The sequence below is a fragment of the Engraulis encrasicolus genome, chromosome 24 (assembly GCF_034702125.1).
Source record: "Engraulis encrasicolus isolate BLACKSEA-1 chromosome 24, IST_EnEncr_1.0, whole genome shotgun sequence".
Classification (NCBI taxonomy): domain Eukaryota; kingdom Metazoa; phylum Chordata; class Actinopteri; order Clupeiformes; family Engraulidae; genus Engraulis; species Engraulis encrasicolus.
The window spans coordinates 18,141,028-18,151,027 of record NC_085880.1 but is presented as its reverse complement, the minus strand read 5'-3'; the positions used below and the strand labels follow the sequence as shown (position 1 = coordinate 18,151,027).

General features: G+C 48.0%; 1 protein-coding gene across 1 annotated transcript in view; it reads right to left on the bottom strand.

The window, feature by feature from the left end:
• Positions 1 to 10,000, bottom strand: part of LOC134441009 (collagen alpha-1(XIX) chain) — a 283,761-nt gene that overhangs the window by 134,899 nt on the left and 138,862 nt on the right. Inside the window, exon 19 of the mRNA XM_063191198.1 lies at positions 2,391 to 2,435. Within this exon, the coding sequence (XP_063047268.1) occupies positions 2,391 to 2,435 (45 nt within the window). The remainder of the gene's footprint in view (positions 1 to 2,390; positions 2,436 to 10,000) is intronic.

Here is a 10,000-nt window from a genome sequence, read left to right as displayed (position 1 = left end):
AATCGACAGAGAGAGAGGCAGAGTGAGACAGAGGCAGAGAGAGAGAAAGAGAGAGCAAACAATGGTAGAAAGACAGGAATAGACAGAGCAAAACAAGAGATGAAATGTCTAATTTCAAGGCAAGCAGCAACACATAGAGCCAACTATACATCTGCCTGACGATGAGGGACAGAGACACGACGGCAGTAATATGAATCAATAACTGCAAATCTCTGCAGGAGTCAGAAGGATTAAGGCAAGGCTTTGTTCATATGGAGTTGGAAACAAATCAAACTCTTGGCACCAAAGACATTGGTGTGTGTGTGTGTGTGTGTGTGTGTGTGTGTGTGTGTGTGTGTGTGTGTGTGTGTGTGTGTGTGTGTGTGTGTGTGTGTGTGTGTGTGTGTGTGTGTGTGTGTGTGTGTGTGTGTGTGTGTGTGTGTGTGCGCGTGCGCGCGCGCGTGCGTGCGTGTGTGACTGTTACTTTATACAGTATGCAGCTGAGGGGAGGGCTATGGTTAGCTACCTTAGGATCTGAGTATCCTTAGCTTCTTAGTGTGTGTGTGTGTGTGTGTGTGTGTGTGTGTGTGTGTGTGTGTGTGTGTGTGTGTGTGTGTGTGTGTGTGTGTGTGTGTGTGTGTGTGTGTGTGTGTGCATGTGTGCATGTGTGCATGCATGTGCAAGCACATGTGCATGTGATGTGTGTGTGTGTGTGCGTGCGTCCGTGTGTGCGCCCCTGTGCGTGCACTTGTGTGTGTGCCCGTGTGCGTGCGTGCGCTTTTGTGTTTGTGTTTGTGCATGCGTCCGTGTGTGCGCCCGTGTGCCTGCGCTTCGCTTGTGTGTGTGTGTTTGTGTGTGTGTGTGCTCTTGTCTCCATGTGTGCGCACGTTTGTGTGTGTGTGTGTACAACCACAAGGGTTGTTGACATTCGCCTCGCATTTGTCATATTGATTATCGGCAGCGCTCCAGTCGTGCCCGCCACGCCACGCCATACTTCAAACAGCCAACCAGCCCCTTTTGGGCACATTCATAATAAGCATCAATAACCTTTACTGCATGACAATGCGCTTAATATACCCCTGTGGGGATCCCACAAACACACACACACACACACACACACACACACCAAAAAAAGTCATTGAATTGTTTGGCACGCAACGGCTTGATGGATGAACCTCAGATCGATCTGATGCCTACTAATACCCCAGCTCAGCTCAGACACCCACAGTATGGCAGGCTGAGGTGTGTGTGTGTGCGTGTGCGTGTGCGTGTGCGTGTGCGTGTGTGTGTGCGTGTGCGTGTGCGTGCGTGTCTGCGTGTGTGTGTGTGTGTGTGTGCGTGCGTGCGTGCGTGCGTGCGTGCGTGCGTGCGTGCGTGCGTGCGTGCATGCGTGCGTGTGTGCATACATACATGTGTGCATGTGTGGACCTGTCCATGTATGTATGTGCATGCTTTGTGTCAATCCATTATCTATTGTAACCTCCCACTTCGACACACAGACCCCCAAATGAAGCCATAGGAGTTAAAACCACATGCTCTACTTTCACTTGTAAATCAGCAGTAGCAGCAGCAGCAGCAGTAGCAGCAGGCTATGTGTTTGTTTTTAAATAGCTGGCTTGTCAGGGCGAAGCCTACAGGGATCTGATAGATCGGATTTGGATCTATGTGGAGGAAAAGGAGGAGGAGGAAGAGGAGGAGGAAGAGGAGGATGAGGAAGAAGAGGATGAGGAAGATCATGATGAGGAAGATGAGGGTGATGAAGAGTAGTAGTAGGAGGAGGAAAATGAAGAGGAGGAAGAGGATAGGGAGGAAGAGAAAGAAGAGAAGAGGAAAAGGAGGAGAGGAAGATGATGAGGTGGAAGAGAATGAGAAGAGGAAGAGGAAGGAGGGAGAGGAGAGGAGAAGAGGGGGAGGAAGAGGAAGAGGAAGCAGGGAAGAGGAAGAGGAGGGAGGGATAGGGTGATGAGGAAGAGGAGGAGGAAGAGAAGGAGAAGGAGGAGGAGGAGGATGAAGAGGAGGAGGAGGACAGGAAACAGAAGAGGAGGAGGAGCAGGAGGAAGAAGAGGGAGGGAAGAGGATGGGGAGAGTAGAAGAGAAGGAAGAGGAAGAAGAAGGGAAGATAAAGGAGGACGAGAAAGAGCAAGGAGAGAAGAGGAGGGAGGGGTGAGTAATTCTATCCAAGGCTGTTTCAGCTGCGGCAAGATGAAGATGTGTGTGTGTGTGTGTGTGTGTGTGTGTGTGTGTGTGTGTGTGCGTGCGTGCGTGCGTGCATATGCGTGTGTGTGTGTGTGTGTGTGTGTGTGTGTGTGTGTGTGTGTGTGTGTGTGTGTGTGTGTGTGTGTGTGTGTGTGTGTGTGTGTGTGTGTGTGTGTGAGCGCATATTTAAATCAGAAAAAGAAAATCCTACTCACAGGTGGTCCTGGCTTGCCTGGGTCTCCTGGTTTTCCTCGACGGCCCTGCAGAGAGAGAGAGAGAGAGAGAGAGAGAGAGAGAGAGAGAGAGAGAGAGAGAGAGAGAGAGAGAGAGAGAGAGAGAGAGAGAGAGATGAAAAATATAATAAAAAACATGGAAACACTGCTGATTTGCCTTGACAAGGTACCGCAGAGACACATACAGTACAGTACATACATACAAAAATATAGACACTGTATGTGTGCAGAGTGTGAGATGCCGTACATTCAGAGACCAGACGAGAATAAGGGGAATCATGGGAGAACATGGCTAGAGTCTGATTTAAACAGGAAGGGAGATGAGATATACTGACTGACATGTCAATATAATGGACACGGAGAGATGAAGATAGATAGATAGATAGATAGATAGATAGATAGATAGATAGATAGATAGATAGATAGATAGATAGATAGATAGATAGATAGATAGATAGATAGATAGATAGATAGATAGATAGATAGATAGATAGATAGATAGATAGAGAGCCAGCGAGAGATGCAGGTATATTACATACAAATAGAGACAGAGCGGGAGATACTGTACATAGATAGATACAGTGTAAACCATATGGAGAAAAAAATACAAGAAATACACTTGCGATACACATTCACACAGACACAAAGATACACACACAGACATACACACACAGACATACACACACACACACACACGCACGCACGCACACGATAGAGAGAGAGGGAGAGGGAGAGCAAAACAAGAAAGAGAGACAGAAAAAAACAGACGAGAGAGAGAAAGAGAGAGAGAGAGAGAGAGAGAGAGAGAGAGAGAGAGAGAGAGGGAAAGAGAAAGATAAAGAGAGAGAGAGAGAACAACAGGTTGAGAGCATCTGATGTGCCTCCTCTTCTCTGCAAGCAATTGGGGGGTGGGGGGTATAACACGCTACTATAGACAGCCAGCTCCTCTTGTCGCACTGCCTTAATTAGCTTTTAATTAACAGTGAGAAAACAGCTTAATTGCTCAGCCCTGTGTGGGGTACTCCCCGCCTGACGGCTTGCCTCCCTGCCTCCCTCCCTGCCTGTCTGCCAGCCTGCCTGCCTGCCTGCCTGCCTGCCTGACGGCTTGCCTCCCTGCCTCCCTGCCTCCCTGTCTGCCAGCCTGTCTCCCTGCCGTCCTGCAGGTCTGCCTGCCCACCTCCATGCCTGCCCGCCTCCCTGCCTGCCCGCCTGCCCGCCCGCCTGCTCGCCTGCCTCCCTGACTGCCTGCCTGCGTGCCCTGCACTGCGCCACTCCTCCGCCTTAGCAACCCCCCTCTGGTTTTACGTCCCCCTCTCCCTCCATCCCAGGTGTGTGTGTCCCCCGCCACATCAATCACGCCCCGGGCAGCCTGTATGGTGACAAACGACCCCGGGGCACCCCGGCGGCACGTACGTACGTGCCATATACCATACAAACAGCCAGTAGAGGCCAGATAGAGCAGCCCCCCATTTCATATTGTACTCTCATTGAGCAGCTCTATTCATAAACGTAATCACAGTCATTAAAGCGCTGTGTGTACGGTATAGTATGGCGGTGGAAGAAAAGGAGGACTGACGTGCCATTCAAACAGCCATTTAACAACTTCCATTATTCGCCACCCACCACCCGCACCCCCACCCACACACCACCCTCCACTCCTGGGCTGGACTGGGAGAGGAATAGGGGCACGGGCATTTTTGGCTTAAAGGGGCCTCTCATAATTAGCGGCACAGAACTGACTCGTCGGTGGGCCCGGCACCCTCGTGGGCCCCTATTTTCAGAAATGTCAAAAAAAAAAAAACATTAATAATTATTAGTAATTTTTTAACATTTCTGAAAATAGGGGCCCACGAGGGTGCCGGGCCCACCGGGAAATGCCCCTTATGCCAGATGGCCAGTCCAGCCCTGCTCCACTCACCCAACCTTTCCTCGCCTCGCCACCAGCCTCCAAGACCGCCAGCCACCCCCCCAACCAAAGCCTTTGAAGATGCAGAAATTCTGAGCAAGATAAGGCATACATACATCACATGACAACGGCATGCTTCAAACAGACAGCTACGAGGCCATGGAGTTGGGTGGGTGAGGCGAGAATGGTGGTGGTGGTGGTGGTGGTGGTGTGAAGCGTGGTGCAAGAAGAATAGTTTCATCATTACTGCTAGAATGAGTGCCATTCAACGCCACCCATTAATTATTTCTCAAACAATTCTGAGGCCCAAACTGTACATTAGAAAAGAGCCATACAATTCCAAGCATGGGCGGCAGCAGCGGCGGGATACTTTCGAAGTCCCCTGACATTGAAGGTTTCTTAGATTGCACGTAACATTGGAGGATACCAACACATTAAAGTGGTCTTCTGTTATGGCCATGGCGGTATCTGAACTGAATAACTGGCTGTCAGTGCTGAGGCTGGGGTGGAACGGGGGCATTGAGGAGAAGGAAGACATTGACAGGCTTTGATTAGGGCATTGTCACGTGTCTCCATAGAAAGCGCTGGAATCTGTTTTACGGGGTAATCTGGCATACAGGTAATTTCCCCAGGGGGGCGACAGTCCCCAGGTGCTGATACTGCTGTTGTTGTTTGTTTGTTAGTTTGCTTTTTTCATAGGAACTCAGTTTAGACAGGGCAGCCCATTGGTCAATCTTCATTATACAGTGGACTGAGTCAAGCAAGGTATCATACGAAAATGGCTTCTACTGTATCATGCACCTGGGCATTTTGGGCTTAAAGCCACCCCTCATATGTGAAAGGTGCCTCTGTTAGAATGTGTGTGTGTGTGCTCGGCCTGATTAATATGGCCTTGGGCCCCTAGGCTAGGTTGCTTGTGGGCCCGCACGGAGGGTACATTTCGCTTCAAATATACATAGACAGTGTCATAATTATGAGCTAGGAGTTAAGGATAACATCAGCTGCCAGCTGTACTCAACATGACAGATGAATATTTCAATATTACAATTCCAATCAGGGCCCCCTTGGCAGGTGTGTCTGTGAGTCTGTGTGTATGAGCCTGTGTGTGTATGTGCGTGTATGAAGTTGTGTGTGGATATGCATGTGTGTGAGCATGTGAGTGCTCTTATGTGTGTGCGCTGTGCACATAGTGTATGCCCCACATGCAGCGTGTGACCAGGAGCCGAGGGAGGCATGAAGGGAGATATCAAACGTGGAAGCCAAGTAAACATTGGCCTTAATGACGCCAGCCAGGGAGAGCGAGAGTGCAGGCAGGCAGGCAGACGAGCTAGCGAGCATATAGCTCCCTCCATGCGTGTGTAGTGTGTGTGTTTGTGTGTGTGTGTGTGTGTGTGTGTGTGTGTGTGTGTGTGTGTGTGTGTGTGTGTGTGTGTGTGTGTGTGTGTGTGTGTGTGTGTGTGTGTGTGTGTGTGTGTGTGTGTGTGTGTGTGTGTGTGTGCGCGTGTGTGTGTGTCAGCCTGTGTGTGTAGCTACTGAGCATATAGCTCCCTCCACGCTGGGATTAAGAGCCTGCTCCCCGAGTCACATCATCATATGACGTTTGATGTTCCAGCACAACGACTTTTCACTGCACCCCCCCACCCATGAGGGCCGCCTCTGTTGATAAAAACAAAAGACACACAGTCTCACAGGCCCCCCAACCCCACCACCACAGTCTCACAGCCCCAACACCACCACCGCAATCTCACAGCCCCAACACCACCACCGCAATCTCACAGCTCCAACTCCACCACCACAGTCTCACAGCCCCAACCCCACCACCACAGTCTCACAGCTCCAACACCAACCACTACTGTCTCACAGCCCGGAGTGTCTCTGAGTGTTACTGGGGTTTCACAGGAGCAGCATAGGATGTTTACATAAGAAAGGGATACAATAAAGAGGGGATGAAGGAAGGAAGGAAGGAAGGAAGGAAGGAAGGAAGGAAGGAAGGAAGGGAAGACAGAGGTTTCTCCTCACCCTTGTGTCAATCACATATGCCAGGCCCTGCCTGATGAGCACAACTCAATTACCATAGCAACCAAACGAATGGAACACCTCGCTCTCTCTGTCAGATCTGCTCAAAAGTCAACCACCTGATGAGGAGTTTTAACAAAGATATTCTTATAAAATGCTTGATATGTGTTGGGAAAAATGTGGGGAAAGGTGGACACCACACTCACAGCCCCAACACAACACTACAGTGCAAAGACTATCTCCGAGTGTCACTGGGGTTTCACAGCAGCATGTTTACGTAAGAAAGGGATAAAAAAGAGGGGATGAAGGAAGGAAGGAAAAAATATTGCCTAGGGAGCTTAGTTTCTACTCATCTATAGTGTCAAACGCACAAACCAGACCCTGCTTAATGAGCGCAGCTCAATTACCATAGCAACCAAACGAATGGAACACCTCTCTCTCTCTCACCACTCAAAAGTCAACCACCTGATGACAAGATCTTACACCGCAACGAAATGTGGAAAGAGGTGGAAAAGAGAAGAAAGGAAGGTGAAGAAATGGTGATGGAAAAAGAGAAAAAAGAGGAAAAAAAAGAGAGAGACGTGATGGAAGTGACAGAAAGTGAGAGAGAGGGAGAGAAAAAGAAAAAGTGATGGAAGTGACAGAAAGAGGGAGAGAGGGAGAGAGCGACAGAAAAGGAGGTTGGGGGGTGAATGAGTGTTGAAAGAGTGCAGGGAACCATTACGCTAGGGACAGACATGAATTTGGGCAAGGGTAGCGAACTTCGACATTCATTCCTACGTGGAAGGCGAAGGCAGACATGAATTTGGGCAAGGGTAGCGAACTTCGACATTCATTCCTACGTGGAAGGCGAAGGCAAGCGAACAGGAGCGAACTGAAGAGAAATTGTTCGTTCAAGTTTAATATAATGCAAATTAGGAGCAAATTTCACCTGCGGTGGCCAATCAAATCAACAACAGAAAAGATAGTTTCTATTTGATTTGTCGTGGAGACCTGATGATGGTTGAGCTGTCAGTATGGAGCAGTGAATTTTGCCTCTCTTCGCTTCGCTCGTTTCGCCTGCATGTGTCCCTAGCGTTAGAGATTATCAACAAGTGTGGTTTCGTGGAGAGACAGAAAGAGATTAAGAGAGACAAAAGGAGAAAGAGAGAAAAAGAGACAAAAGGAGAAAGAGAGAGAGAGAGAGAGAGAGAGAGAGAGAGAGAGAGAGAGAGAGAGAGAGAGAGAGAGAGAGAGAGAGAGAGAGAGAGAGAGAGAGATGTGAAATAAACTGACAGAAAATAGGCAGATTAAAAACAGGAAAGGAGCCAGAGAGTGTGCATAACGTGTGACATCCTCTAATTCCCATTTTTCATTTCATATGGTGGGAATTAACATTAACAAGCCGCCTTTCAATTCAAACAAAACAAAAGGAAATGACAGGTTTTTAGACAATTGGGGGGCAATTAACACAGAAGCCGCTCTGGGCAGTGACCGCGTCGACTGAAGCCATCTAGTTTGCTCTGGATTTGGCGCCTGACCGGGTCATCTAGACAAGCGCAGACACAGACACAGACACAGACACAGAAACAGACACAGACACAGACACAGACACAGACACAGACACAGACACAGACACAGACACAGACACACACACACACACACACACACACACACACACACACACACACACACACACACACACACACACACACACACACAGACACAGATACAGACATAGACACAGACGTATGTACGCACACACACACTCATACACTTGCGCGCACACACAGACAGACAGACAGACAGACACGCACACGTGCACACGCACAAGCACAAGCACACACACACATACACCCCTCCCCCCCCAAAAAAAACATAAAGACCACCAAAGCAGATTGCGGTGAGATAGATAGCAAAAAAAAAATCTCCGGTGATGAATATTTCATACCATATTATTCCAAACAAGCAAAACATGAATTATGCATTCTAGAATTATCTCCCTTTTTTCTGCCCTTAAAACACGTCGAGGCCCCCGCTGCATACTAATGTCTTTAGCAGCACACACACGGCTTCCAGAGCCATTAGAAGAGGCTAAGAAGGAAACGCTTTCCTGTCAAAGTGCGTGTGTGTGTGTGTGTGTGTGTGTGTGTGTGTGTGTGTGTGTGTGTGTGTGTGTGTGTGTGTGTGTGTGTGTGTGTGTGTGTGTGTGTGTGTGTGTGTGTGTGTGTGTGTGTGTGTGTGTGTGTGTGTGTGTGTGTGTGTGTGTGTGTGTGTGTGTGTGTGCGCACGCGCATGTGTCCCTTTGTAACCATCATGCACTGTGATTAAGCATTTTGTATGCTACAAAACATGTGCATTTCATGGAGCGTACAGTTGTTGTTTGTGGAGATAAGTGCAGGGTGCAGTTCTACTGAAAATGTGTGTGTGTGTGTGTGTGTGTGTGTGTGTGTGTGTGTGTGTGTGTGTGTGTGTGTGTGTGTGTGTGTGTGTGTGTGTGTGTGTGTGTGTGTGTGTGTGTGTGTGCGAGAGTGTGTGTGTGTGTGTGTGTGTTTGTGTGTGTGTGTGTGTGTGTGTGTGTGTGTGTGTGTGTGTGTGTGTGTGTGTGTGTGTGTGCGCGTGCGTGTGTGTGTGCAAAGGCACTGACCAAATTCTATTCAATCTCTGCCATAATAGGAAGCTTGTCCATTTGGAGACGGAGATGTCACATCTATCCATAGAGACTAATGGACTTATTATTCTGATTTCATCGTACTTGCCAATCTGCAGAACATTTCCATTAATGTTTGGATCTGTATTCCTTCCCTGTGTGGTGATCCAAATAAAAGTACTAAACTGTGTGTGCGCGTGCGTGCGTGCGTGCGTGCGTGCGTGCGTGCGTGCGTGCGTGCATGCGTGTGTGCATGTACAGTGAGGAGAATAAGTATTTGATCCCTTGCTGATTTTGCTGGTTTGCCCACTAATAAGGACATGATAATTCTATAATATTAATGATAAAATGTATTCTAATATAGAGAGACAGAATATCAAAAAGAAAATCCAGAAAATGACTTTGAAGAATATATTTTAATTGATTTGTATTCCATTGAGGAAAATAAGTATTTGACCCCTCTAGTCAAAGAAGACAAAATTACTTGGTGGCAAAGCCCTTGTTTTCTCATACAGAGGTCAGATGTTTCTTTGAGTTAATGACAATGTTTGTGGATATATTAGAAAGGATTTTTGTCCGCTTTTCTTTGCAGATCATCTCTAAATCACTTAAGTTGTATGACTGTAGCTTGCCAAATGGGAGCTTCTGTTCCCTTCACAGGATTAGTATAGGGTTAATGTTTGGAAACTGTCTAGGCCACTTCATGACCTTAATATGCTTCTGCTTGAGCTACTCCTTCGTTGCTTGGGCTGTATGTTATGGATTATAATCATATTGGGAGGCCAATCCATGACCCACCTTCAGTCTAGTGGTGGTGGGAAAGAGGTTGGCATGCAGCATTGTACGTTTTCATGTCTCCTTCCATCCATTTCTTGACGATGTGAAGTTGTCCTGTGTCTTGGCCAGACAAACAACCTCAAAACATAATGTTACCACTTTCATTTATGATGTTGGAGAAGGTGTTGTTCTTGGGATCATAGGCAGCATTTCTCCTCCTCCAAACACATCGAGTTGTGTTAATGCCAAACAGTTTGATTTTGG